The 27,784-nt window shown below is 40.8% G+C and overlaps 1 protein-coding gene across 12 annotated transcripts in view; it reads right to left on the bottom strand.

Annotated features, from left to right (window-relative positions):
• Positions 1 to 27,784, bottom strand: part of CALD1 (caldesmon 1) — a 196,902-nt gene that overhangs the window by 88,456 nt on the left and 80,662 nt on the right. For 4 of the 12 annotated variants that reach the window (XM_064654348.1, XM_064654347.1, XM_064654349.1 and 1 more), the window contains one exon: positions 7,253 to 7,364. In XM_064654348.1, coding sequence (XP_064510418.1) covers positions 7,253 to 7,323 — 71 coding nt within the window. In that variant the 5' untranslated portion in view covers positions 7,324 to 7,364. Of the gene's footprint in view, positions 1 to 7,252; positions 7,365 to 8,069; positions 8,317 to 27,784 lie in introns of those variants that run through there. The other 8 variants (XR_010430562.1, XR_010430563.1, XM_064654345.1 and 5 more) reach the window with 6 other exon arrangements.

Here is a 27,784-nt window from a genome sequence, read left to right as displayed (position 1 = left end):
TAACATACTAAAGAGATGTTATTTTTCAACAAAACATGGCAGGAAAGCCACTGACACTTATTTGTACTGAATCAGCTACATTCCTTCAGCCTCACGATTTTCGTTGTGCAATGCCTATGTTTTGGTCTAATTCTGAAAATTATGGGAAAATATCATGTTGTGTTACTCCTCACATGGTGCTCTTTTAAACAGGCATACTAAAATCGTCAATAATGAGCACCAAAAGCTGTGTCTCCATGCCCATATTTATTAGGCATTTAAGTAAGATCCAGTTCATGAAGGACTTCAATCTAGTTAAAGCTCATAAATATACATTAGGAAAAAAAGGGTAGACTTCCCTTTGGTGGTAGGTGGGTTATCTGGTTATAGGATTGGATTTCTCTTTTCACCTGGGAATTTCCAAAATTCCTTGGTGTTTCCAAAGCCCACGTGCCACTCTGCTGAATGGGATTAAAGGTGGAGCATTTTGTTAGCTGCCTGGGTGCTAGATTTGGGCTGTCCTCCCAAAAGCTTGGCTGGTACAGTACATGTAGTACACAGATTACAGAATGATCTTGACATATATGTGGATTATTATACGAAATACTAAGGACCTGATTTTGTTGTATGCTTATGAATTGCAGTTGGTTTAGCTCAGTAAAGTTCATACTCTACATGTCTTATTTGAAAGAACAAAGCTTCTTTTATAAAACATTTCTTCACAATGATGTTAAAGAAAATATAGTCTGAAAAAAAACACACAATAGCTGTAAAATTATGCCGTATATTCTACTGAGCTTTGCATAAGTTTGGTTATTTCCTCCAGGGCATTTGAAAAGCTACAATAGCAAAGACTTGTGTAGTATCCACTCTCACTTGAGAATGGCTGAAGTAGAGCATGCTTTAATGAGCCACTGGGTCGTGCTTTTCTCTCTGGGTTTAAGAATGAGCTCCAAGAACTGCACTTCAGCAATGCACTGTGAAGGGCCAAACCCACCTTAACAATCCAAATATGTCCTGTCAGTCCTGGAGTTCAAGGCAGCTGTGGAGACAGGTTAAACTGGAGCACTGTGCTTCAATTTTTTCTCAACTCTCACGCATTTCTGATCCTATTTATTCATTGTCTTAATATTTAACTCTTGGGCAGACGATGTCATGTCTCACCTCTGCCAGAAGGTGAGTATTTTACAGAAAGACAAACAGAAACCCTCAAAATATTTGCAGCTTCAGGATATATGAAGTTTGTGGAGACATAAAGCCACTGTAGTTTCTGCTCTAGTAGCAAAAGAGGCTTGGAATAGACAAGGGCACAGCCCTCAAGAGGACAGAGGCTGAACTTTTGGGTAAGCACGATTGTGAAATAAAACATGAACACTGGGAAATGACATGGTACATGTAGCAGCCAGCTTCTCTTATGTTTATATATGTATTCATTGAAAACTTATATTAAGATTATATTCTCCTTTCCCTGTACACAAGCCTGAATTGAAGCACAGTTGAAGCACTCTGGGAACAAGAAATGGGCAAGTCCTAATCTTTCAAGAAAAAAAAATAAAAAATGGAAAGGAACCATCTATGTTCATTCCTAAACTCTCAACAGTGTTTCACATTTGTTACTAATGTACACCCTATACTAGGGATGATGCCAATGCAGGAATGAGAAGCACCTTCAAAAGCTATTTGTGGTCATTCAATGTTGATCTAACATGGACACACACTTACCCTCACCATCCTGGACAGGAAAAGGAAATTGTTTACTTTCTGTGGGTGACAAGGATGACATTTCCTGGCTCTACAAAATCATTTAGATGCTATGGAAACAAATATGTTCTGTCTTACCTCTCCAGAAGACAAGAAACAAGAAACATGCTTCTCATTGTCCTGCAAAGATGTACCCTGCTGGATTTACCTTCTTAACTTGGTGACTCAGTCCTTTGTATGTTTACCTGAGCTACACCAGACTCAACAGGAACAGTAAAATGTTAAATGCCTTTCTGGTTCTGTACATGTCTCCATGGATCTGGACTGAAATTCACTTGACTCCTTTTTCAGTCATACCAAGGTAAGTTTTGGAAGTAACCACCTGTCCTCTTTTTAACTGAAGTTGCATTCAGTAAGTTACCACTCCAGGAGACTTTAAGCCTGCTGCAGGCTGCTGCTATCCCCGACCTGCAAGCTGGGTTATTTCCATGAGCATTCCCCAATCCACATCCAAGAATATGAACCACACTGCCTTATAAAACTGTTTAAGTGAGAGACTCGAAGGAGTTTGTGATTGAGCTGTTGGATCCTTTTTTTTTTTTTTTTTAAGAATTTTTAACTACTGCCTTTAATAATCTATGAGGAACTATACAGCTTTAATGGCAGTGTTTTTCTGTATGTCCTACTCACACGCCCTTTTTAGGGTATATTTGGTAACATCTGATTGGTCTGCAAAAAGATGAGCCCTTTAGTCAGGACAACTGTGACCCCTGTCAAGACATTTTACAGGATGGATTTAGAGAGTCTTTTCAGTGATTTGATGCTAGATAGCCACTTCTCTTTTGCCCTATTTTTACAACAGGATGACCTACACCTCTCCTTCCCCGTGAAATGACCTGCAGTCCCTTAGGGAAGAACATTACACAGGGCAAAGCTGTGGTTCAGATTCAAAGTTAAGCTTCAACTTAATGGAGACCAATCTGACAATGACCTTCCTGAAGTCTTCAGTCATGATGGTATGACAATGAAGTAAATTGGATCAGCTTCCCAGTACAATTAAAAAAAAAAAAACAAAACAACGTGAACACCAAGTAAAGGTGAAAATACATTGCTGGTACAATGGCAAGTCATCCAGTCATAAAACTGAGGCTTAAGTGCTACATAGATTGACCTGAGAACTATTCTTTAGAGAGTTGAAGGGGCCAATTTTTTCTCTCAATTATGCTGAAGTCAAGGAAGTAGGTCTATTGTCACTTCAAAAAGTATTTCACCTCAGTTTTTCACTGCAGCTGCATGCAACTGTGGCAGACCAAAGTGCATCAGCAAGATAGAAAGCACCACTCCTCTAGACACACACACACTCTACCCAGCCCCGGGTTAAATTCTTCCAGTGTCAGTTACAACATCAAAATGACAAAACCCAATGGTTTTGTTCAAGAGAACATATTTTACTGTCTAGGAAGAGGCACGAAGCAGCAGGTGGTATTTGTTTTTTCCCTTGTTGAAAGTCAGTCCCCTGTGCTTCAATTACATATGGGATTTTTCCTGTCACTTAAGTGCAACCCATTTCTGTAACAGCCCTGACACTCCAGCACAGTATGTACCCTGTGGCTGGGAAGGCAAAGCATTCATCCAGCTCCTTCAAGGCTGCCACTGAGACTGCCTCATAAATCAGCTGGCTGGAATAACTCAGGTAGGGCTTAATCCAAAGCCCACTGAAGTTGGTGGAAAGTTTCACACTGATTTCAGCCAGCTCTGGACTGATACCTCAGAGCCTTATACAACCATTGTCCCAGGCAAAGGACTCCCTCTGTCTCTGGGGAGCAGGACAAAGCCTTGGCTTTGCCACAGAGCATTTAAAGATGTAGCACATCCCATCACCCAAACGACTGGTAGGGTCATTTTTTCCCTGACCTCACGCCTGACCAATACAGACCAGATGAAAAATGCCAGGAGACTGGCACAGCCAACACTGCCATACCTTGTCCTGGGTTTCCCAGTCTATGCCTGAAAAGCCTTGCTCTCCCATGAGGTACAAGGGCTGCTGGGTCTCAGCCAGCCTCAACACGTGCAATAAATCTGACAGCCTGGGAGAAAGCTGGACAAAGTCCCATATGTCTGCTGTTGGACACATGCCCCCTAGACAGGTCTGCAGTGCTGCTACAAATATGTTGATAGGCCTCCAGAGATCCAGACAAATATAAATAGTAAAAAAAATTCCGGCTGGACAAAATTTCTGGGTGGGCGCAGTGAGCCTTTGTGGGAATCCTGAATGTGTGGGATACCTAGAAAAGGTAAGAGATTAAAATGCCAAAAAACCACTTGCTTTCTGAGTTGGTGTCAATTTGTATCTGAGTTGCCACAGTATGAACTACTAGCCAGAGCACATACCAAGGGTGAAATGCAATGTTGGTCTTCAAAAGACAAAACTGGCCTCTTCACAGGCTCAATCCTAAGCATAAGAACCCACAGTGCAAAGGCTACACAGCACAACAAAGCATCATTTCCAAATGATTTCTAATGGAAGAAAAAAACTAAAACACAAAGCCTAACACCAGACTTCCAGGACTGAACTTAGACTAAGCTTCTCCAAAGATTAGACTTAAATAGCTGGGCACCAGTGGCTCCAGCATCACGGGCACTTGGGAATCTGGTGGCACATGTATCCTGACCAGTCCCAGCATGGCCTCTGGCCCCTGGTAAAGGCACAGTAACATCAAGTCACTTCCTCTTGGGCATGTGGTGCATGAGTCCATGCTGCTACAACACATTTTCACCCCTCAGTCTTTTTTGGGCACAGGCATCAGGCTAGAAAGAATGCATTCCGTGTACCTTCATTCCAGGAAACGGCAAAATGTGTCACTGCAACTGGCTGAGCTACAAATACTGTTTGATGTGGTATGCTTGAATCTGGGGGTTTACTGTTCTATTCAAAGGAGTCTAAGCAGTGTCTGGGAGACCCAGCAAACATGTTACAGTCTACACAATCATCCATCTGTCCATCTTCAAATGGAAATGCTTACAACCAGTGGTGGTTTCCCCACAGTCAGGCTACAGCCCACAGCTGGAGAGCTGACAGAACATTTTTAACCTCCACTCTGCACCTTAGGGCTTCACAATTTGCTTAATGAAATGCTTGAAAGCGTTCAGAGGAAAGCCTGCTGTAGCTCTTGACACGTATGTGAACGTCTTGTGGTCGTATTTTAAAGGTAAATATGATCCCCAAATCCCTAAAAATCTGAATTCGCCAAAACCAATCCAGCATCATGTATTCATTTGTTAATGACTGCCCCAATGCTGCTGCCTTTCACTAGACATGAGCAGTGCAGCGCAATGGGGACCAACACTGAGTTCAGCTCCTCCTCCGTGTTACCTACCCCTGCTGGAGCAGATTTTGGGATTCCCTGGCTCCCAGGGTCACGCCTGAATTTGAGAGTCAGGCTCTGTTATTGTTAAGGCAAACCAAAAATAAAAAAGCCAGACTAAATTATTTTTAAGATCTTGAGATTTTTAAAGCAGCCTGTTGACTTTAAAGGAGTCGGAGTCATGGTACTTGAATGCTTGGAGTTGGCAGCAGTGGAGGGAGTACAGCAAGAGATAGTGTAGAGCAATTTATTGTTAAAAGGCTTCAAATGTGTGGGAAAGGCCATGGAGTGCATCTGCAGAGATTTGGGTGAAAATAGAGACACAGGCCTAAGCCCTTCTCTTCTGGCCAGGCTGCCATAGAGCAGCTCCTCCATGAAGATTACCACACTAAATCTCAACAAAGCCACCCTAGACATGGCTAAAACACTTTCCAAAAGCAGGAGTGGGATATATACCTGAAGCCCTGGATTTAAGCTTCAATAGTGGCAAAGGCAGAATCCTTACCCCCAACTCCCTGCTGCCTTCACAATCCAGCCATGGCTGACGTCCAGGCCACTCCACAGCCTCTGCACACTCACATAAGAGCTTGGAGGTCTTCAAAGGGAAGTCAAGCAACACTTTTCTGTAGTAGAAAATACCTTCCAAACTACACCCCCCAGCATCCTCCACAAGCCACCCAGGGTCCCTATTCACAAAAAAAAAAACAACCTAAAATTTGAGCCTTTCCTTAAACAAATTTTCTTAAAGCAGAAGTGCACTGCAAGTATCTAAACATCACGTGCTATACCATACACTAGTACGGGCTCTGCAGTCCCTCCCATGCTGCCCAACACACACACACAGCCCCAGGCCCAGGGGAAACTTTCATGTCACATTTGTTGCTCTGCCTTTCAGGGACGGCAATGGCTGCACTGTGCAAAGGGAGGCTGCTGCCTCATTTCCCTTTGGCCACCACACTTCACAGGAGTTTATTTATCTGCCAGCAACGCTGCTGCTTTCCAGAGCTCATGGGTTCAGTGCATAGCCTGACAAGAGCTCACACACCCAGTTTTGCATGGCAGCACTTCCTTTGTGAAGAAAGTTAGCTATTGCATCTCATCTACCTGGGATTCCCTCCTGCTCCCCAAGTATCATCAATTTTCATTAGACAGTTGCTGATGTAGCAGGACCTTATTAAAAAGTTCAAAGCAGGCATACAAAGTGTACTGCATTCTGCTGGCTTTCATTTAAAACTGCTCTGAAAAATCACTTTTCTTCTGTAGCATTCAGAATCCAAAACACCAGGGTTTTTTCAGATCATGGGAAAGGACAGAAATGAAAATGAAGTCCATATTCAGAATGAAGTACAAAAATGGGAACAAAATGTGCTTAAACCTAGCTTTTATTTCTTTAAATCAGCACAGCATTAATAAACTAAATCAAATCTTTATATCACTAAAGACATTACAAAAATAAGTGGAGCCTGACTTTCTCTCTTCATATTCCAGTGCAAATCATTGGAAATCCCACAAAAGCAAAGAGAACTATGCAAGTGTAAAACAGGTTAGCTAATGAAATGTCGTTCCCAGTATTTTCATGGTGTTTCTTTCATAAATTGACAACATCATACCCACATCAAGTTCTGCTTTCATTTTCACCAAAATAAATCTGTAATAACTGGTAGCAAATGCTGCCCTTGTTGCCCCCATAAAGTGACTATAAATGAATAAAAAGCGACAGGCAGTACAAACACAGCAGCAATTGCATACTAATGGCAGACAATTCACAAATATGCTATACTGCACAAACCAAATCTATCTCAGCTTTCAATTATATCTTATAACTTTAGCTCTAGCATACATATTATCGAACATATATAAATATCTGACAAACACAATCCCTTCTGCACAACACCCACGTAGCATCTGAGCATGAGCTTTCCTATCAATGATTTCACACACCCATATTCCACCTTTGATGTTCACATTTATCCATATAACAAAATAACTAGAAGCCAGGACATTTACAACAGCCTAAGCGAATTAGACACTGGACACCCCTCATCTCTCCCACAATATTAACTAAAGCTATTTTATGGCACATAGACATTAACACAAGGACTCTTTGGTTAGCTGTAGCACACTTTGGAATTTGAGACAGAGATTCTCAAAGCCACTGCTAGTAAAAGGCGACCCACCAGCACCATTTTCCGTATGCAGTACCTCACCTCTCTGCTTCAAGGCGCATTTCCTCACGCTTTTGCCTCCTGAGTTCTCTGCGGCGTTCAAAGTCATCCATGGTGGGTGTTTAAGCGTTTCAAGCTCTGGAAAGATCCAAATCTGGAAGGGAGAGGATCACTTAGACGAGAGCGAAAACACAATGGATGTGTTTAAACGACAGAGTCCGTTTAGTTTTGCTTTGCTGTCTTAACTTTGCTGTAACTATTTTCTTTTTCCATCAAAAAATTTAACTTCCTCAGCATTGTTGAGATAAACAAGATTAATGAAATGTCTCGTAGGATAAACATAGCCCGTGCCTGCGTTTAGTTTCCTAGTTAAAATTAAATCAACATGCTTTAAGCAAGGACTGTATACATCTGCTAGCCGCAGACTAGCTATTTGTAACGTCACAGGTCTTTTCCACAAACAAAAGCAGCAATTCAGCGGGATTTTAACTTTAAGCTTTAAATTTTTCGTCAGAGCAGTAAAAACACTGCACGAGAGAGTTCTTATTTTCTTTAGTTTCACAGACAGTTAAGAGTTTTGCAAAAGTGAGCCCTCGTCTGCCCGTTCCCACCCCCCCCTTCATAAAAGAGGAAAAAAAAAAAAGTGAAAAGAGGAGAAAACGAGACGAGAGGGAAAAAAAAAGGAAAAGAGGAAAAAGTAGGTGGAAAAACGAGAGTGAAAACAGAAAAGAAGAAAAATAACCCACCACTTTTAAATATCACCAAACAGAAGCCAAACTATATATAAAGCCTGCTCAAAGAACAAAAAGAAGCAATATTTTTTTTGTAGTTTAATTCACGAATTTTCCCCATGCCCTACCTTCTTCTTTAAGTTTTAATCCATGAAGTATTTTCCCCTTTACAGTTCTTCATATACAAAGCCTTTCCAGCCTTGGTTTATATCCCATCAAGCCGAGTATTACAGAATTCCCCTGCAGCCCCCAAACCAAAAATGACTACCAGAAAAGGGAAAGCTGTTCTCTTTTTGTCCCTGCTTTGTTTACAGAGCTGTCAGTGGTTAGTTAAACTCTGCCTGGAATCTGGCATTTAAGGCCTGCTCTAAGATTGCTTCCTGTGCAGGGCTGGAGGCCTCAGCTTCCTCTGCAATCCTAAACTCTGCGCTGCACTCCGAGGATTTCCACCCCCCATGGCTCCCCCCCCAAACCACGTTTCCCAGCCCATTAGTCCATTTATGCTGCAGAGAAAGCCACCGTGCAGATGCTGACTAAAACTTTCAAAAGTGGCTTATGAGATGCTTGCAGTTTAAAGGAAACAAAGCCAAGGTGCATTTGTAAGTTATTTGAAGCACTCTGTTTGCAGATGTTATGTTCCTTCCCGCCAGTGCAGCTTCCAAGTGTCCTCCACATAAAACCAGTGGCACTAGCAAAGCCTTGCATGGCTTAAGGGAATTCATGGCTTTTTTTTGACCCATTTTTTGGATTAGAACACTGCTGAGGGCAAGGGTTTTGGGAAGGTTATCTTATTAGTTTACTTTTCCTAGGGGTGTTTTTCTTTCTGATTTGTTCCTGGATTGCAGGGATTTAAAATTTTGTTGTTGTTGATATGATTTTCATTGCATTTGTCTGGCTAGGGTTGCTTTGTGGAGGTTCAAAGGGAAAGTTAATTTTGCAAATCTGATAGAGACACTGCAATTGCTGCTGCTTGCTGGTTTGTTGTTTGTTTTTTTTTAACTCACAGTTAGACCATATATCTAAAAAGCAAGTTGTAATAAGACTTCTTTCCAATCTTATGTTCGCTTACTCTTACTGCCACGTACCCCTTGAAAAACACTGAACAGCTTATCTGCTGTCTTCTCCCGAGAAGTGTTTCCACCCCTGCCTACATGTGCCACTAAATCCAGCCTCAGTTCCTCTGCTAGAGGGCCTGTGAGTTGCAGAACTGATGTGGTTGCCCCTGGCTGAGACAAGGATCAAAGGAGAGCAAGACACTACAGAGCAAGTTCAAAGCAACATGCTGGGTTTCTGTGCACAGAAGGCAGATGACAGTGTCCGGAGAAACTAAGACTGTACCAGGCAGCAGCATTTATTCTATGGAGTATAGTCACCATCAGGGATTTAAAATGTAAAGAGTTGAGTGTTAGGATGACAACTTGTGTGCCAGAATTGAAAATCCCAAAGTTTTTTTCCTGCTCTACCTTCCCAAAGCAGACATGCTTTGACATCTGATTTATTTGCACCTTTACCACTTCTCTCCGCCTCTGTTAAGGTACATTCTTCTTCTGCACAGCACCTGACTCTCTGCACCCACATTATACCCATCCACCCCTTCCCTTTCTACATGGTCCTCAGCACCATCTCTCACCTCCAAAAGCTCAAGCTCTCTTCCTCATGAGGAAGTATGAGGAGGATAATAGCAACAATCCAGAACTATTTCTGTTCCTCCTCCACTCTGGGAGATCGCACAGCAGTGATAAGAAATTCCCAGGTGCAGCAACCTTGCTCCATCCTCAGGATGTTTTACTGCTGTGCAGTGGAGATCAGATGGATGGTTGTCTTGGGAGGACATCTAGGGTTTGTTAAAGTGCCTCCTCTCAAAGGACTGAGGTCCAGCCACTGGATGATATTCAGAAGACTTGCAATCCAAATATCTTCTTTTTTCAAAAATTAGGCACCCATTGGGAAATAGAGATCAAGTCAACAGTACAACATTTAGTTAGCAAAGCTGTGTCAGTGCAAGAAAAGGAGTCATCAGTTCACTTGAAGAAGTCTACTGTTCAGTGCTGTTCACTGTCTTCCCAAAAATGATAGTCTTTCAGCCTTTGAGAACCACTGGACAATGACATCATTTGGTCTAAAAATGTTTCCTATGTCCACAAAAATATATAATATACCCTATACATTTTTTATATAGCGTATAAACTGTCTAAGATTCTCAGACAGTTCTTGCCTCTCAAAAATTGCTTTACTTATAGATTAAGGTACCAATTATTTGAAGCATTTTCTACAAACCGTTTTTGGGAGCATGCACATTTTAATGCTTCTTTTTTTAAAATGGAAATTGTTCATGAGTGAAAACATCCTGGGACAAAATGTAACACACCACCCAGCTCCACTCCAGAACCTGCCTTCAGAACTACATGTGAAAATATCTCTCTCTGTGATCATCTCATGTGTGCAAAGAAATTTTATTTTTTTTATTCTTTGATTGCATTTTTTTTCCTGTTACACTGTTCAATAATTTGGTGTCAGACCAAAAAAAGTTTCATTTTTCTGAAAAGAGGAAAACTGTCCCTAAGAAAACCATTTCAAATCAAAAGCAATGTTTCATTCAACCTCCAAACCCCAAGAAGTTCTCTAGCTTTATTTTAAATGTAAAAATTTTGGTTTTAAAAGTATGATGGAAAATATTTTGATATCTTTTTTCTCCAAATTATTTCCAGGTATGTTTTTCACCTAATTCAAGCAGAAGTCATCAATAATTTTAAAGAAGCAGAAACATATATATTTAGCAAATAGATGTAGATGTCTGAAACAGTTTGACCAGTGCTACTCCCCTGGCATCTACCCATATATGCAAATTACTGGAATATGGGCTACTCTTACACTGTGAAAAGGTTCACCACAAAACTTATCAGTTTGTTGCTTCTACCTGAAAACAAGACCCTAGCATCTTTTCAAATTTACACCACTGAAATAATACTGAAAGAATCTAAAGTGGACACTTGAGAGTTTTCCACCACCAGACTCAGAAGAGGGACCTATAGAAAAATGCTACAAAGATCTTTGACCTTGCCTTTTTTTAGAAAAAAAAAGAAAAACCTCCCAGAATATGCTGAAGGTAATTCTTTCTCAGGACCTCAGGTTTTACACAGCCTCACATACAAAGGTCTTCTTGGGGTCTCTGTGTCTTTTGATTCTGAGACTGAATCTTTACATCTCGGCATGTTTGATGAACCCTGTGGTCTTCCTGAAGACGTACTGAGACAAAGAGATGACAAATAAGCAAAGTAACTTACCTACAACCTTTACTCATATTGCCACGTTACCTGAATCAGAATCACAGCAAAGTTTGTGCCCTTGCAAACACCATGTCCCTGCAAAAAACCCTCTTCATTTCAAAAGCCATATGAATCTATCCCTCCCTCTCTGCACTTCACATAACACCTCTGATCTTCAGTTGACTATGGTTTATTGCTAAAATGTGTTGGCTTTCACTGTCTTGCTAAAAAGTCCATTCTTAAGAAAGGATGTTTAATCCCTCACAGAACAAGGCACATATATGCAAGTCCCACTCTCCTTTACGTTTCATCCCATGAGAATGTTCAAAACTTTTAAAATCTTATTTCTTTAAGCTTTCATCAAGATATAAAATCAGAGGAAGGCACAGTTATACACAATTGTAAATGGCAACTAAGTATTTGAATAGCAATTTACTGGAATATGCTTTTTGAAAGCAAAAACATAAATTGGCTTGGTAGAAACACATACAAAACCACAGTATAGACAGTAAAATAACTTACTGCTCTGGCTCAGATTTAATACTGTCCTCACCTTATTCCCAGCACTGGTTTCAGAGACAACTCAGCATCCAGGGGAACTTAAAAAACAGATGAGCCAGACTGTTAAAAAGCAAAAATGCAAACTGCTACTCAGGTCTTTGACAAACAGAAATGTCTTTCTTTCGAGACCTATCAGTCATCTTTCCACTACACAGAAAGAGCTTCCAGAGTGCAATGTTTACACAGAACCCCTGCACCCACTTCAACCTAGTTGAGCCAAGAAACTTCAAGTCAAAGCATATTCCCTAATATAGCATGGCTGTGTATTGCATGTGGTTCTACCCAAGCCATGTCTGGGCACGGCATTGTACAAGCACATGCCACCTTGCTTTCTTTGTAATGAGAGGAACCTTCTGCTAAATTTCCTAGCTTATCTAAAGACATCTGCATGCACCATGTACCAGCTACATCCCCTTCCTTCCTTATCCCAACAAGCTTCTCGTGCTGGTGAATGAAGTTGCATACCAGCACACACCCATCCTGCACTAATGTAGAATCTCACTACTGTGGGAGCTGATAGAAATTTTAGGACCCTTCCAAGTCCAGCTATGCACAGATTTTCTATATTCTTGCAACTGGACATTTGAGTGTCCTTGGACCTGTCCTCACTGCAGGATCAGATGGTAACACAAGACCTAAATTATTGCCCTCTTTTTTTCCTTAATACTACCAGCAAAAGTATCAAATGTCTCATTAAAGTTTGACCAAGAGTGCAAGCAGCTTTGTGAGTTGTATTCCATTAATCCAAATGTCCCATTTGCCCATTTGCCTCCACTTCAGTTGTCCCTGGTGTGGAAGTGTGGACTTTTCAAATATCAGTAAAGGACTGGTTAAGGAGAAGCATAGAGAATATTTTACTTTGGCTGGCTACATGTCATGATATCTACTGTATCCCTAGGACATTTACCTTTTTTTCTACCTCCTCCACCTCAGGAGTGAAAACAGAACCCCATCGTTGCCCCTTTTGCAGCTGAAAGCAGGTCAGCAAACAAGACTTGTTGTCTAAATATGACTTGTTTAATCTGGCACCCATGAAATGCAGGTATGATAAACATTCTGCTGCAATATTTGGGAGAATTAGAGTTCCTTAATCTATATTCAGTCAAAACAAATAAATCGTGAGTTTTAATAAAATCTGTCAAAAAAATTTGGAAGTTATTTTCATTGCTCCCCTATTAATTCTGCTTTAGGAGCGTTCAGTGCCACTCAGATCTTTTAGAAACAGGCATAACTTCATTTAAGTCAAAAAGTGGAGTTCAAAAGACTGATTTGTCTTTTGTCATACCTCATGCATGCTCTTTCTTTAATCTGAGATGCTGGAAATCTCTGGAATCATACAAACTCCTATCAAGCAGCTTTATACCTTCCCAAACAGAATAGCTCATTTGGAACTTAAGGCAAAATAAACATACCAGGTCATATGAACACACAGTTTTATTCCAATCTAGCCTGTGCCTTATTTCATCTGATCACATTTGTTGGGAGTTATGTGTTCCACACATAACTTATCAATGGCAAACCAACCAAGTACAGTTCACAGTTAGCATAGGAAAAACAAACTTTGGAGGTTTCTCAAGGTCTCAGCTGTAGTTCTTAGAACATTTCACTTCCAGCTAAATGTGCATGTTCAAAACACTGACTTTACGGGAAAAAGGCAGCAAATTTCCTAGAATTTCAACAAGGAAGTCACAACCTCCACCTATTAAAATCTCTGCTTTTAATATAAGGTACATTTTCCATCATAAGAGTAAAAAAAGCTTATGTACATTGGTGAGGCATTTTTAAACCCAATAAACGTGTTAGTTAACATCTCTGTGGCATCCTAAGCAAAACTATAAAGTAATTACATAGAATAGAGATTCTCATTTGGTGCCCTGCAGACTATGATGGCCCACGGGATCATGCCATGATCCAGGCCCTCAATTCATATGGATGCTGAACATGTTTCACACACCTTCAGCACAGGTTACCAGAGTGTACATCACGAATGTCCTTGAAGCTGCCAGGCCCTGTGTCAGCTCCAGCTGCTGCAGCGTGAAGCACATGAAAGTGCTGAGAGTGACCTTTCTATATGACTTTGTCCCTGCTGGAGTTAGCTCGGGGCTGCAACTAAAAGATCCATGGCTGGTCCATCTCTCATATCCATGGTCTAATTCAGCACTGAGGAAGAAGCACTACAGAGTTTCATTGTCTCAGAGGTGTTAGCAAACATCTAGTGTGCTGCTGCCAACACCACAATACACTTCTAAGCATACAGCAGTAGTAGCTCTCATCTCAGAGCCAGTCAGTTGTAATGAAAAGTCCCCATTTTTCTTTACTCCCTTGGGGAAGTTGAGTCTGGGTATACCATTTCCATTCCTACTTCCTTCCTCTCCTTTCTCCTACTGCACAGTCACATAAGGGTCCAGTAGAGCTTTCTCTTGACCTTTGGATTTGCATATACTGGTCCCACCCCTGATCTCTGTGACATTTGTCTATCATTTCCCATTAGCAAACAAAGGAAGAAACAGGACATTGCTGGAAGCTGCTGGCACAGCCACTGGTTCTCATGGTAGAAGGATCGACCCTTGACTCTCCTCTTCAACTGTCCTCTGAAGTATTTCAAATATGTTGTCCCCAAAGATCGAAAGATACTGAAATATTATTTGTATACAAACTAGAGTTGGAATCCTGGTCCTGTTGGAATCCCTGGCACACTTCCCAGAGTCTTCAATCAGGACTGGATTCCACCCTCGCAGGACAAATTCATCTAATATATACTATGAAAATTTGTTAAGGTTACCCTGCATGTCAGAAGCTGGTCTGATCTCAGATTTTGCCAATAAAGGCTGCTTCATCCTCTCATACCTTTGTGCACACGGATACAAAGGCAGAATTTCTTTTACTCCTGTGGTGCTTATTTGTGGGAAACAAGTTATTTTTACTCACGCTGTTATCACTGAGGAAATACTTAGCCTTTACTGTATATATAAAGGGTAGAAAAGCTGCACTGCCCCCTTACTACTGTTTAATCATAAGTGCAAATATCACAGGCAACAACAATGATGGCCACATTCTGAAGGACAAAATACATAGAAATTGAAGGGGTTTTATGCTCCACAAAACCATTTGTAAAAGTGCTTAGTCCCAAAATGAACTCTGAGTTGCATTCACTTTTTCTCTGCAATCATAGTCCAGGAAGCAGGTTCATGGGATATCATTCACTAGTTAGCCTTGCCTTTTATCTGCTTCTACCAGCAAAGACCTTCATTTGATTACAAGAATGCCCACATCATGCACTTAGTCCTCAAGTGTGCTTTGCCACAAATCTGTGGCCTGACAGTTGAAATTGTGGCAATGCCCCTGCTGTTGGTCAGCTTCATCTCTCACCAAAACTCCAAGAGCAGAAAACCAGAGCCCATGCCAACAACTTCCAGTTAGGAGCTCTTTGCTCTTAATAATAGGAAAGAACGACAAGCTCACATGACCAAGACATACTAAAGAGGAAAATGCTCTTCTTGTCCTGTTAAATGACAATGTCGATTCTCCCACTGATTTCTAATAGAAAAAAAAAATAAGATCTTGGAAAAGAATATCACACAGGTAGAAGCTGCACAGTGGTGGAAAGCCAGTCTTCAATTTCTGGCCTGCAGGAACAAAACTGCTACCACATATCCCTTTAAGGGCAGATGGAAACAGAAGTGCCTGCAGGAGCTGATGACCATGCACCAAGTACTAACCACTGTGATGCTGCCAGTCCCTTCTGGATGTGCAAAGCCACAACAAACTCATATAGCAAGGTACCACCACACAAGTATGAAGCTGAACAAGCCATGGGAGCAGAAAGCATGCAGGTGTTCTTGCCTAGTGGATTTAGCCACCCAGTGATGTAGCAGGAATGACACAAGATAGGGTGGTCTGATGCCCATCATGACAACCAGAGGCTCATACAGCAGTCACAGCTCTGGCAATAGGCAGAGGAGTTGAGCTAAGAGAGGGGCAGGCATCAGCCAGGGAAGATGGTGCTCTAAGTGAAGGAGCATTTCTTCTGCACCAGTGGTAGCAGTGCAGCTCTTCACATTTGACTTTCCACTTTGGAAGGGTTTTCCTGTCCAGGCAAGGAGCTGATCATAAATGGAAAGTATCTGCCACTCTGACTTCTGGTACTCTGCTCCCATCCCTCTCATTCAATGCCCTCCTCTTGTCCTACACTTGCAACCACCCCTGTTGACCTTCATGTTCACATGCAATATTTCAGCAATAGGTTTTCTGAATTTGTTTCCAAGTAGGTTTTACGAATGTTTTAGCACTCTGTTCGCACACTTCCTCTGTATCTCTCAGGTCTTGGATTAAAAAGCTAAGATAATGCCATTAAAAATAATAAAACGTTTGAGCAAATCTTAAGGTAATGTTCCAACAGCAACATTCATTCAGCCAGGCTTTAAACTCCACATGTTTTCTGGAAGACATGTCAAAATACAAAATCATGATATATTAAGCTACATAGTCAGTCATAAAAAAGTAATAGAAAATAATATGAAGATACAATGTAGCCAGCTACCTGTGCCTTCAGTTTTGTATTTTCAATCCTTTTTCTTTCAGTCTTAAAACATGCAGCTGTAGGAATCCAGCTCTTCCTAATGCTGAGGATCATAAACTCAAATAAGAGTCGAGATCTCTCTTGCTTGCTCTATTGAGGCAGCAGTAAGCAACAATACCAAGTTTGAATGATTTTTAAAGAAAAAAAGAAACATTACAAAAAACCCCACGTACCTAAGGTTCTTCAGATTGCTGTTATTTCTAGCTGTGCTCTAAGGGACAATAAGTATTTTGAAGACAACTACTTCCTCAGAAGAAATGAATGATAAATTTTCAAGGTCTTGCCTGGTGCTCTTTAACTCATCTTCCCTCCCAATACCAATACACTTACACAAACACAATGCACGTCACTGTGATAGATACATTGCAGCTGAAAGTCCAGTTATTCAACAGCAGAGTATCATGGAAAACTGTGGAATTCCATCTGGAATGGATCCAGCTGCAGAAACTTCTACTGAGCTTTTCCAGTTAACACTTTTAGTCATCTTTAAAAGCAAAACCCAGATTGTTGCCTGCCAATTTGTGTCTAACAGGCAGCAATTCTGTGTCATTTTGGTTGAAAACTGAATCTTTAAAGAGGTAAAGCAAGGCAGCAAAAATGCAAAGCCTTTCAGCACAACGATTCAGACAGGGTACCACAAAATGGACGTCCCTCAAACCATTTGCCATATTTGAAGTCTACGTCATACATCCCCACTTTATGCTGAGTTTAGCTGAAAACAGGGAAACACTGACACAACAATGTCACCAGACCAGAAGGCCCAACAACAGTGAGGCTTTGCTACAATGAAAAGAAAAACAGGCAAGGTGACACACTTGCATACTCTCCCTGAGCCAGTACAAAATGTGATGCAGCAAGACTACGATATTGTCAGCTCCCCTCACGAGACTCACGCAGGGAAGCTGGTAAACAATCTTGACAATAATCTGACTACTATATTTAGACATTCAGGAACACTTATTGCCAGCAAATAGCATAAGAGCAGGGCATAGGTACATCACTGCATGAGACTGTAGTGCTTCACCCTGCTGGGGAACAGCATCATCAAAACTTTCAGCAGAGCCTGGCTCAGAGCCTATTAAACGAGACAGGTGAGATGTGACAGTATCCTGTGTGCCCAATACTGAGAGCACACAGACATTCATAAATGTTTTGTATTAATGTGAAAAAAGGAAGTTACACTTGAGCACTATATCAAACCAATAAATTTTAAAGTTGTTTAATTTTTCCAGTAACAGTGGCTCAGACAATATCTGTGTGGTCAAGAAAAAAAAAAATTAAAAAAAGTATAATTTTTCCATCAAAAAGTGAGCGGAAAAAGAATAATTTCTGTGCTGCACATTATCTACTACCTAGGTCCGCTTCCATAAGGATCTAAAACCACTATGGAGTCTCCTTCAGCCTCCTTTGTTGCCACGTAAGTTTTACCCAGCTCAGACTGAGACACAGAGCACACGTGACTGCTCACAGTGTAAGTTCTAGGCACCAAAGGCACATGAAGCACCTTTTCCACAGTGAACCCACAGAGAGCAGTTGTATGTGTGCAAAGTGTTGGCCAAAACCAGAAATACAAAGGTGGAAAGGGAAGGAAAGGAGGACAGCTTCAAATCTGTTCTCAAATGCAGTCACATGGGAAAGCAGCTTATTTTTACTAAGCAAATTGTTTTTCAAAACTCAGTCACCTCATCTTTAGTTATGGTCTAGCTGAAAAAAACAATTGTTGAACTCAGCCTTCAAATCTTATGCCTTCTTCAAAATGAAGAAAGCAGCAATAATTACATTTATGACATTATGGCCTCCTGATGTTGGATGCTTCACAATGACCAGATCTGATGGCTCTGCAGGAGGGGACTACAGTTAGAGACACAGTCTCTGCAAGGATACCCTGTTAAATACATGGAAAAAGCACTAGGATGGCAAGAGAACAGAGGCCAGAATGGGAAAAGAAGTCTGAAAGAAGAAATAGACTGTGGAAAATATATACAGAGCAGGATCAAACTAAAATTCCAGATGATAATGCTCGCAAACTTGGAGGACTTTAACAATCTGTACCCAAGATAAAAACCCTGAAAATAGCTTGCTCCCCTAAGGAGAACAAAGAAAATAAAAACCAGATCTGAAAATCATACATAAACATGAGTAAACTAGCCAGATTTTTCAGTGCTTACCTGAACCAAATAAACTTTTATAACTTGTAAATACTGACAAGTGTCACTTCAGATACTATTACACAATTCCCTAAACATAAAAGACAGGTTGGTCTGTAGTTAAATCTTTTCTCCCTTGCTTTTCCAATGCTGAAAGTAATTGAAAACAGAAGACATGCTTCTTGATGTAGCCTAACTTTTCAGGAACGGAAAGTATAAATGTTAGTTATAAACCTGACACTGTACATCAAATATGCACTCAGTCGCACCCATCTACCTTCACAAAAATAGAGTTAAAAGCCAAAAACATGAACACTTACAGTCACACAAAATATATGCAAAATATACCTTAGAGCATGTGTTGAGTGATACAGACTGCAAGACACCCCAAATAAAAATCCACATAAAGATGGGACCAGTTTTCTTGGACAAGGAGTGCTGGAGAAGACACCAACTCATAATGTACTTACTTCAAACAAAATGGTGTCACAAATAACATCATAAAAATTCTGCCCAAAGCATGGTGTTGCATAGGGAATACATGTGATTACAAAGTCTGAAGGACGTACACGTACTTCAGAGAGGGCACATTTTGGGAACAGATCTGTATTTTTACTATCTTTCTTACTGATTTAAGTCCATATTATTTTGGTATTTACATGTAAATTGAGACAGAAATATCTTTGGAGATGACTAAGCAGTTTCTTGATTTCTACTAAGTACCAAAAAGGAGTCTTGCCAATTTATTCATATTTACATTTCTACAACTTTGTATAAACTCACTTCCAAGAACTACATAGGTCTTCTTAAAGTATGTGTAGCAAGAAGTCAATGAATGCTGTGCCAGCTGGCAGATTAAACAAGCCATTAAAGTAGGCTCCTACTGAATTTAAAGGATTGGTTTTCATCTTTTCCCTCTCTTTGCCTCTACATCCAGATGTAGACTCCAGATTTAGGGAATATTTTCCAGCACCAGTAAAAAAAGTAAAAGAAATGCCCTTGGACTTAGTGAGTTTTTCCTCCAATGTGGTCTCCTGCTGCACTTGGAATTCACTCTGTTGCTGTATGGCTTGCAGAGGTCTCAAAATAACTCTGACTACATAAAAAGATGGGGAAAGTGTGTTTAAGGTAGGTATGACTGCATTCAAAAGCGGGGACAATCGAGGTAATTGATAATTGGGGTGATTGATCTTAGTGGATGATTTCTCTCAGGCCATCACCATCCCAGAATGCTGTCCCATAAACCATATCCTTCAGCCCCTTGTGCAGGAGACCAACACTGCTGCCTGCATGTTATAGTTGGGACAGGCAGAGTCCACCAGGATTAAGGACAAAGCCAACACCAGCATGGAGCAGCCAGACAGAGAGGGACCTGGGAGTTTGGATTGACAGGAAGCTGAACATGAGCCAGCAGTGTGCCCAGGTGGCCAAGAAGGCCAATGGCATCCTGGCCTGGATCAGGAACAGTGTGGCAGCAAGAGCAGGGAAATGATTCTTGTCTTGTACTCAGCACTGGTGAGGCCACACCTCGAGTGCTGTGTCCAGTTCTGGGCCCCTCAGTTCAGGAAGGACATGGAGGGGCTGGAGCAGGTCCAGAGAAGAGCAACAAGGCTGGGGAAGGGACTGGAGCACAAGTCCTATGAGGAGAGGCTGAGGGAGCTGGGGCTGTTCAGCCTGGAGAAGAGGAGGCTCAGGGGAGACCTCATCACTGTCTACAACTCCCTGAAAGGAGATGGTATTGAGGTGGGGGTTGGTCTCTTCTCCCAGGCAACTATCAGCAAGACAAGAGGGCATGGACTTAAGCTCTGCCAGGGGAAGTTTAGGTTAGATATTAGAAAGAGTTTCTTTACAGAGAGGGTAATCAGACATTGGAATGGGCTGCCCAGGGAGGTGGTGGATTCTCTGTCCCTGGAGGTTTTTAAGGTGAGACTGGATGTGGCATCAGTGCCATGGTCTAGTAACCACGGTGGTGTTGGATCAAGGGTTGGACTTGATGATCTTGGAGGTCTTTTCCAACCCAGCTGATTCTATGATTCTGTGATTCTATGATTTCCCTACAGTCTTCAGTCTACAGGACTTCAGTGATGAGAATGTAAAAAACAACTCTGGTAAAGCCCCGTGCCTTCACACAACAGAGATCTTCAGCATTTAACTTTTCCTTCAGAGGTTCAAAGAAGCATTTAAACTTTTTAAGGTATCTGAACTTCACGGTCTAGCAGTATTCAAAGGATGACTGACTCTAGAATAAATGCTGGTATTAAACTTGCCCTGTAGTCATCAATAAAGAAAGCTATATAACAGTGTTTCAGATAAAAATGATCCTATAACAGTTTTCCAGACAAAACCCCCCAAGACATCCAAGTTGTATCTGCCCCCTGTGGCCATTTCAGGCTGACTGGAACTATTGGGAAACGAAGGAGTAGGAGTGGTTTTTGAAATGCCTCGAAAATAATGTTACAAAAATTGAAATTTTTAGGCCTCCCTCAGTATTTCAGTTACTGGGTAGTAAAATGAGTTCAGTCCCATAAACTTGCTACTGAACTAGAAGACTAAAAGGCCTTAAACCCAAATATGGGCTCACAGCCAGAGGCTGAGATAGCCAGCTCTGGAACTTGACCATGACTCGGAGTATCTCCTTTCCCAGGAGCGAGGAGCCCATGCAGGCTCCAGCTCAGGCACGGTAGAGTCCCACGAGGTGAGTGGACCCCTTGCTCCCAGGCAGACCTTGGGACAATCCTGGCCCGTGCAATGACTTCAGAATTTGTCTCAAACAGAGTGTGATTTGCCAGAATTGTTCTGGGGGTCACAAACACTCCCTGCTCCCTTCTTAGGGGGCAGTTTAGTTCGTAATTGTAAAAGCTGAAGTGTAAAAACCTGAATTTCGCATGCAATTCTTTGTTTCTAATCCCCGATATCCGTCAGGGGACTCCCTTACTTGGCCAGCAGTTGGGCTTCATTAGACTTTTTATGATGATTCTTTCTGTTGTGCAGATATGTGATGAATCTCAGATGTTTAAATAGCATATAAGAGTGCTCCATTGACCTTGTTGAGTACAGTTGGAGGGAAAGAAAGGTAATTTTCCTCAAAGAAATGTTAAAAATGTGTCTCAACCATAGCACAGATGCAGAGGATAAAGAAACTCCAGAGGGATTAAAATATTTTAGATTAATTTGGAAGAAGGCCACACTGTTTAAAGCCTGGTTAGTTTGGGCCTTTCCAATTCCTCACCATATAAACAAACCCATTTAAACTGCATTTGTTAGAAGGAATGTTTTTAAAAAAAATCCCCCAAAGCACTTGTAACTCAAATGACCTCCAGTTCTGTATTCTCCTTTTACTGCCTAAAGAACAAACACATGTAGAATATATTCTAGCCAGAACTTGTGCAGTTGCTGCATGATTCATACTGCTTGAAAATTAAATCATTTAAGTATAGGGATCCTGGCTCCCTCAAGCAAGGTTTTAAAACTGAAGCAAGGTCAGATCTGGTTGGTTTTGGAGCCAGCTTCCATACTTTGAATGAGACCATTGCTTATAGATTTTTGCTTTTGGCTGAGTGGAAAAAATTAAAAGATGACAGCAAATTCAAAGGAAGAGAAAGGGAGGGAGTGAGACAGAAAGAAAGGAAAGAAGGAAGAAGGAAAGAAAGAAAGAAGGAAAGAAAGGAAGAAAGAAGGAGAGAAAGAAAGAATGAAGGAAAACCAAAAGAACCTGTATCATCAACACGACTATATAAGAACTAACCTAATGTTCAGTGACTGGCAGAAGCAAATCCTTAATTTTTACTCCCTTTCAAGTTCGTATTTTGCCCATTTTACTTATACAGAACAGAGGTTTTGCAGGTAGAGTCTTCCAAGAGACGGGTCAGAGTGTGGTACTAAATAACCAGAACAAAAAGTTGCTAACTCTTATGAAGTTAATTGAGTCGAGACACAAAAGAACATGAGGGTAGCAGTGCACCAGTCAGAGGGGTAACAAGATGAAACACAGAGGGAGCCATTTTGCATAATTAGCATCTGCAAAACAGTGGGCACTTAAAATAAAAGAATTTTCCCTATTATAAACCATAAATCCCCGAGTAACTCAACATTAAGAATCCCCTATCTGCCACGCAGATGAAGAGAGTTGTCTAATGGTCCCAGGCCTCCTTGAGCTGTTGAAATGGTACCCAACTATTTGACTGTAAGTCAGTCACTGCACAAATTCCTCTCTCCCCAGAGGATGTGAGGCAGCTGGCACATCTGAGTACAAAATATTATCTGCCCTCTCCCAAATACCCAAAGGAGCCAATGCAATTTCACCACTGAATGTCAGCTTCTTGAGGACGAATATGGCAACTTGATTGAAGTTCAGAATACAATTCAATAGTTTAGAATACAAAATGAGGAAAAAAATTAATTTTCATTACAGGGAATGTACTTTCAGATAATGAAGAGATTAATTTAAGTTCTGGGATTTGAGGGGTAGCACCCCTTCTCTTAATAAAGTCATTATGAGATATTCTGAATATGATATTGCAAGAGGCTATGATGGTTCTGGCACTGTGGCCATAAAATTCAGCTGGGATAATGGCTTCTTCCATGACAGCACATAATTTGTGCCACGATAGCACATCATTTACTTTCTACCATGCTACCAGTTTAACTTTTCCATGTCATTTTTAATCTTGATTCTTACCCCACATTTGCTATTAACACATTCTCCAGCATCTCACACACATTTTTACTTTGACTGCATCTATAGCCAGCCCTGTGCTTCCATATTCAGTCTGCTTGCATGGGTAGAAGGGACACATTAAGCTCTCTTTGAAAATACTCCAGGTTTGCAGGGATATAACCATAAGGAGAAAGCTGGCCAAGGGGACTTTTACATCAACAAAAAATCAGTACAGAATGTGGCTGGGCTTTTTCTTCAAATATCATGTATGGACCTTTGTTGACATACCTCTCTACACATTCATGAAAACAAGATGTTTTCTTGTCACTCATGTTTTACCATGATAAACACAATGTTTAAATAAGTACTTCACATAATTTCAGAAACAGATACTAGACAGTAAAATTGCATGTTAGCAACAGAAACAGCCAACTCCCATCTTTTAGTACTTGGAATTTTCTATTTTGTGCTTAATTATTGCCATCAACGCATGAAAACACAACAGCTATTATATCCTAAACTTTTCCTTTGAAATGTATTTATTTTTAAAATTCACTCTGAGAATTTTATAAGTTAGTATTTTTCAACACTCTTTTCACTCATATATGCCTGCTACAATTCTATGTCCACATATTTTTTTATTTTCTGCGTCTTCAGTAGGAGTTGGGTTTGTTTGCTCTACCATCTCCCACAGTGGCTTCTTGACTTCATGTAGAAAGCTATGCAGGACCCATACAATATTTCTGTCGTAGTCAGAATATCAAGTCATTCTAACTTCCACATGTCTGAAATTATGCTCTGCAGAGAAGTTTCTCATGGTCACCTTAGCAGTGGCATCCTTCCCTTGTTGAGTACCACTTAATATTTTCAAAGGAGCAATGGCCTTCACACTGCTCATAGGCTAAAGTTACTACATTAAAAAAAAAGAAACTACCTCTTTTGATACTCTCTTTTTCAGTTTAACATCAGCATTGATAACTGTTGATCTAAGTGTATAAGATACTCAGTCGAAATTTTGCTTCTCTTGGTAGCTCTAGCTTCAGTGTTGTTCCTTGTAGTACTCCTAGTTAGACATTACTATACTAATAACATAACTCCATTCTTAATATTGCCCCTTTCCTGATTGATTCAAATGGAGTATGTCTGTTACCTGTAGTAATAAATTTTGAGACCTTATGAGCTCTTAGGCAAGTGGTAGAAGTATGATTAATTTGATTGCCCAATAAATCACATCTTTTTTAGTTTATTTACATGTTACAACTAACTTTATGTTGCCTGAGGTAGCCAGGGGATATGTTAGGGTATAGATACATAGCGGGGATGCAGATGTGCAGTGGCATAAAGTCACTCAAACGGCTTTGCTCGGAGCCATTTTGGTTTATGGGCAGGTTTTATGAGCTCTGGTAACAAGGAAACCCCACAACTCCTTCCACACAAAGCTCCTCAGGTGTATCATCTCTGCATTTCCATCCCCTGGGCTCCTGGCCCGCTGCTTGCTCAGGTGCTGGATGTGGTAGGGAAGCTGCTGCACACAATCACCTGGCACCAGAAATGGGTCAAGAGCTGAGATGTCCCTGCATCTGTGTCAGGACTAATCTGCTGCCTCAATGAAACATACTCAGTTACAGTTGATTTTACTTTGTTAGGGACTAGGTAGACTTTTTATGGAATAAAAAGCCCTGAAAATCCCGGTAAGAAAAAAAATTAACTAGAGAGAATCAATTAATAAAGTAACTAATTTAGTTTTACATTGAGATTTATAGACTTTTCTCAGGTTTTGTTTTTCACTATTTTCTTTGTCCTTGTAAGGAAAATAGCACTTAGATTAACCTCACTTTCAACACAAGGCAAAAACACGACAGAGATTTGTCTTCCAGTGATAAAACTAGCAAAAATAGAACACTTATGATAACCCTGTCTTCGTAAAACATCAGTAAAAAGCCCCCCGAGCTCCATGAACATGTTGCAGACTGCACATGTCACATAACTACGGACCACAATTTTTTGCCTGAGGCTCCCACAATTAACAAAGGGAAACACTGCTTTCAACAAAAGATACTATTCTAGTTATGTGCCCTTTTACCCTGTCAGAGAAACAGCTGGTATCATAAAGTCACAGCTAATTTGTATCATGTCTGCACTAACAGTCAGATTCATTTTGTATCAAACTTTCAAAGCTGGACTTCATACCAGTTGATGGATGACAGCTTGTCTTGCCTCCCCCCTCCTCAAAATACATTTAAGCACTGCTTCCCACATAAAAACCTTCTAATATTCAAAATACAAATGCAATCTTTAGCATGCTTCACATAATGATAAGTTGAATTATAAATGCTTAAAACTAGTAAATTAAAAAAAAAAAATTAAAGAAGGGCGAGAAAATGACACCAGCAGTTCTGAAGTGCTGAGACAAATAAATAGTGCTTTAAGATAGACATGTGGATACCAAGTGTAGTGGAAAAGAATTTTCTCTTAAAAAGCAAAGACAAAAAAATCCAAACTCGCCTCAGGTGATCTCTTGCAGTTTGAGGTATCTGTTCTCTTAAAAAAAATTCAGTCTGCCTGCAGAGACTGTAAGGGCTTTTTCAAGGTCAGCACTCAACAATTTAGGGAAGACCAATTTCACTTTTTTTTTAAGGGACCTGTTTCTCGTTTAAACTATTAAATGTCATCTACTTTCATTTTAAGATCCCTGTAGCAGAATGCCTTACCTGTGTAAAGGGACTCCAGTGAAAGTGAGAGTCAGGCCAAAGACTTAACAGTTCCGAACCAACAGCTCTCATGTGAGAAAGAGTTGCAAAAATCAGGCTCTTCTTGGAAAACAGGCATGGGGGAACTTTCAGAGATTGGGAGTTCAAGCTCAGTTTGAATTGACATCTAACAGTACTTGTGCACTTCTGAGGCTGCCCCCACCACAGCACCTGAGCCTAAAACATTAGCTGGAGACACGATATTCTTTTGACATTTCATCTACTTCTCGCTTCCAAAATATCTGGAACTATTTGACCAAGGCATTTTCATTCCATAATCTGAAAGCATCATCAAAACGTAGGCAAGGAAATTCTTTTTTTTGTTTGTTTTTTTTAATGCTGCACAGTATAAACATCAGGGCTCTGAATAATTGGCCCTATTTATCAGAAAGAGATCGCTCTGCTCTGTAAAGTTAGGTACACCAAGTGAACCTGGGAAGTTCAAAGCAGCAGTAATCAGTAATGCAGTTTTAAAGTGATGGGAGAGCTTATTAGGATGAAGCTGAGAAAGAGCAGTGAGAACTGAAGAATCCCAGCTCCCAACCTATCTTCCCCTCAGCACATGCACTTCCTGCCTTAGAAGGGTAATACTGCACTGAAGACAGAAGCTTCTGCTGTGCCTGAGCTGTGCTTGGCACTGCTCTCTGATGAACTCCTGCCCAGCAAACAGCCAAAGCGCAGCATGTTCCTGCCACATCCTCTCCAGTGAGCTATATCTGCTCCCAGCCTACTGGGAAGGTGCAGATAATCAACTCCATTCCCTTCACTCCGAGCACAGCAGTGACTCTGCCCCTACATATGATCCTTCTGCTTGTTCATATATTTTTTTTAAATTTTGCTTTCAGATGTTTTTAAACCTCTGTCTGACAAGCCATGGTTTATTAGAAGCAGATTTCTCTTCAACTACTCAGTGCATCAGTTTTACAATTTCTAAGTGGTGTACTTTCTGGAAAATAAAAATGTTCTTCATCCAAAAGTTTGGATTAGTCACAGCAGGTTTACTTGTTTGGTTTCACCCTTAAAGGAAGAATAACCTTCTATATGTATATGATGCTCTGGCTTTGTTTTCATTGCCTGTTAGTTCCAAATTTCTTAGAAGCAATAAAGCTTGTGCACCAAGTAATGCTCACCAATTAGGCTCAGCAGCCATGACATTTTCTTGGGACTATGAACTGCATCACTTAGGATACTACTACTTCCCAAGCTTGATCCTCAGGTGTTAAAATAAACACAACTCAAAACAGTTGTCTAGAACACCTCTTTAGCTATGCAACACAACACAAAACCCACTAGGTTCTCATCTCTCACAAAAGAGCTTTTCCCAAAAAGTATACATAGAGGTCATGTAAGGTTCCAGAAGCTACAAGGAAACTCAGGCAAGACTGAATGCTTCACCTCCTTTTCCAGGCAGCAGAGAGAGAAGGAAAACCCTTTCATACTAAAGCCATAGAAAATGTCTTCAGAAATTCTACAGAAATGCTTTCATGTTTCATTGTTTAGGAGAAAAGCTGACCAAACCCATTCTTACACAATGTTTCATAGTGGCAAACATTTTTACTTTTGACAAAATGAACATTTCCAAGTAAAAATAAGTGATCATCACTAGCCAGTGACTTTGAACCTTAACCTTTTAGGGTAGCACTTATTTCTGAAAGTAATTCACATAAGAATATGCCAGATTGTCTTCCGAAGTCAGTTTTGACTGTATTCATAGAATCATAGAATCATAGAATCGATTGGGTTGGAAAAGACCTCCGAGATCATCGAGTCCAACCCTTGGTCCAAATCCAGTCCATTTACTAGATCATGGCACTCAGTGCCACGTCCAATCTGCTTTTAAAAATCTCCAGGGATGGTGAATCCACCACCTCTCTGGGCAGCCC

Source organism: Pseudopipra pipra, chromosome 5 (genome assembly GCF_036250125.1).
Source record: "Pseudopipra pipra isolate bDixPip1 chromosome 5, bDixPip1.hap1, whole genome shotgun sequence".
Taxonomy (NCBI): Eukaryota; Metazoa; Chordata; class Aves; order Passeriformes; family Pipridae; genus Pseudopipra; species Pseudopipra pipra.
This window is presented reverse-complemented; position numbering and strand designations above follow the sequence as displayed.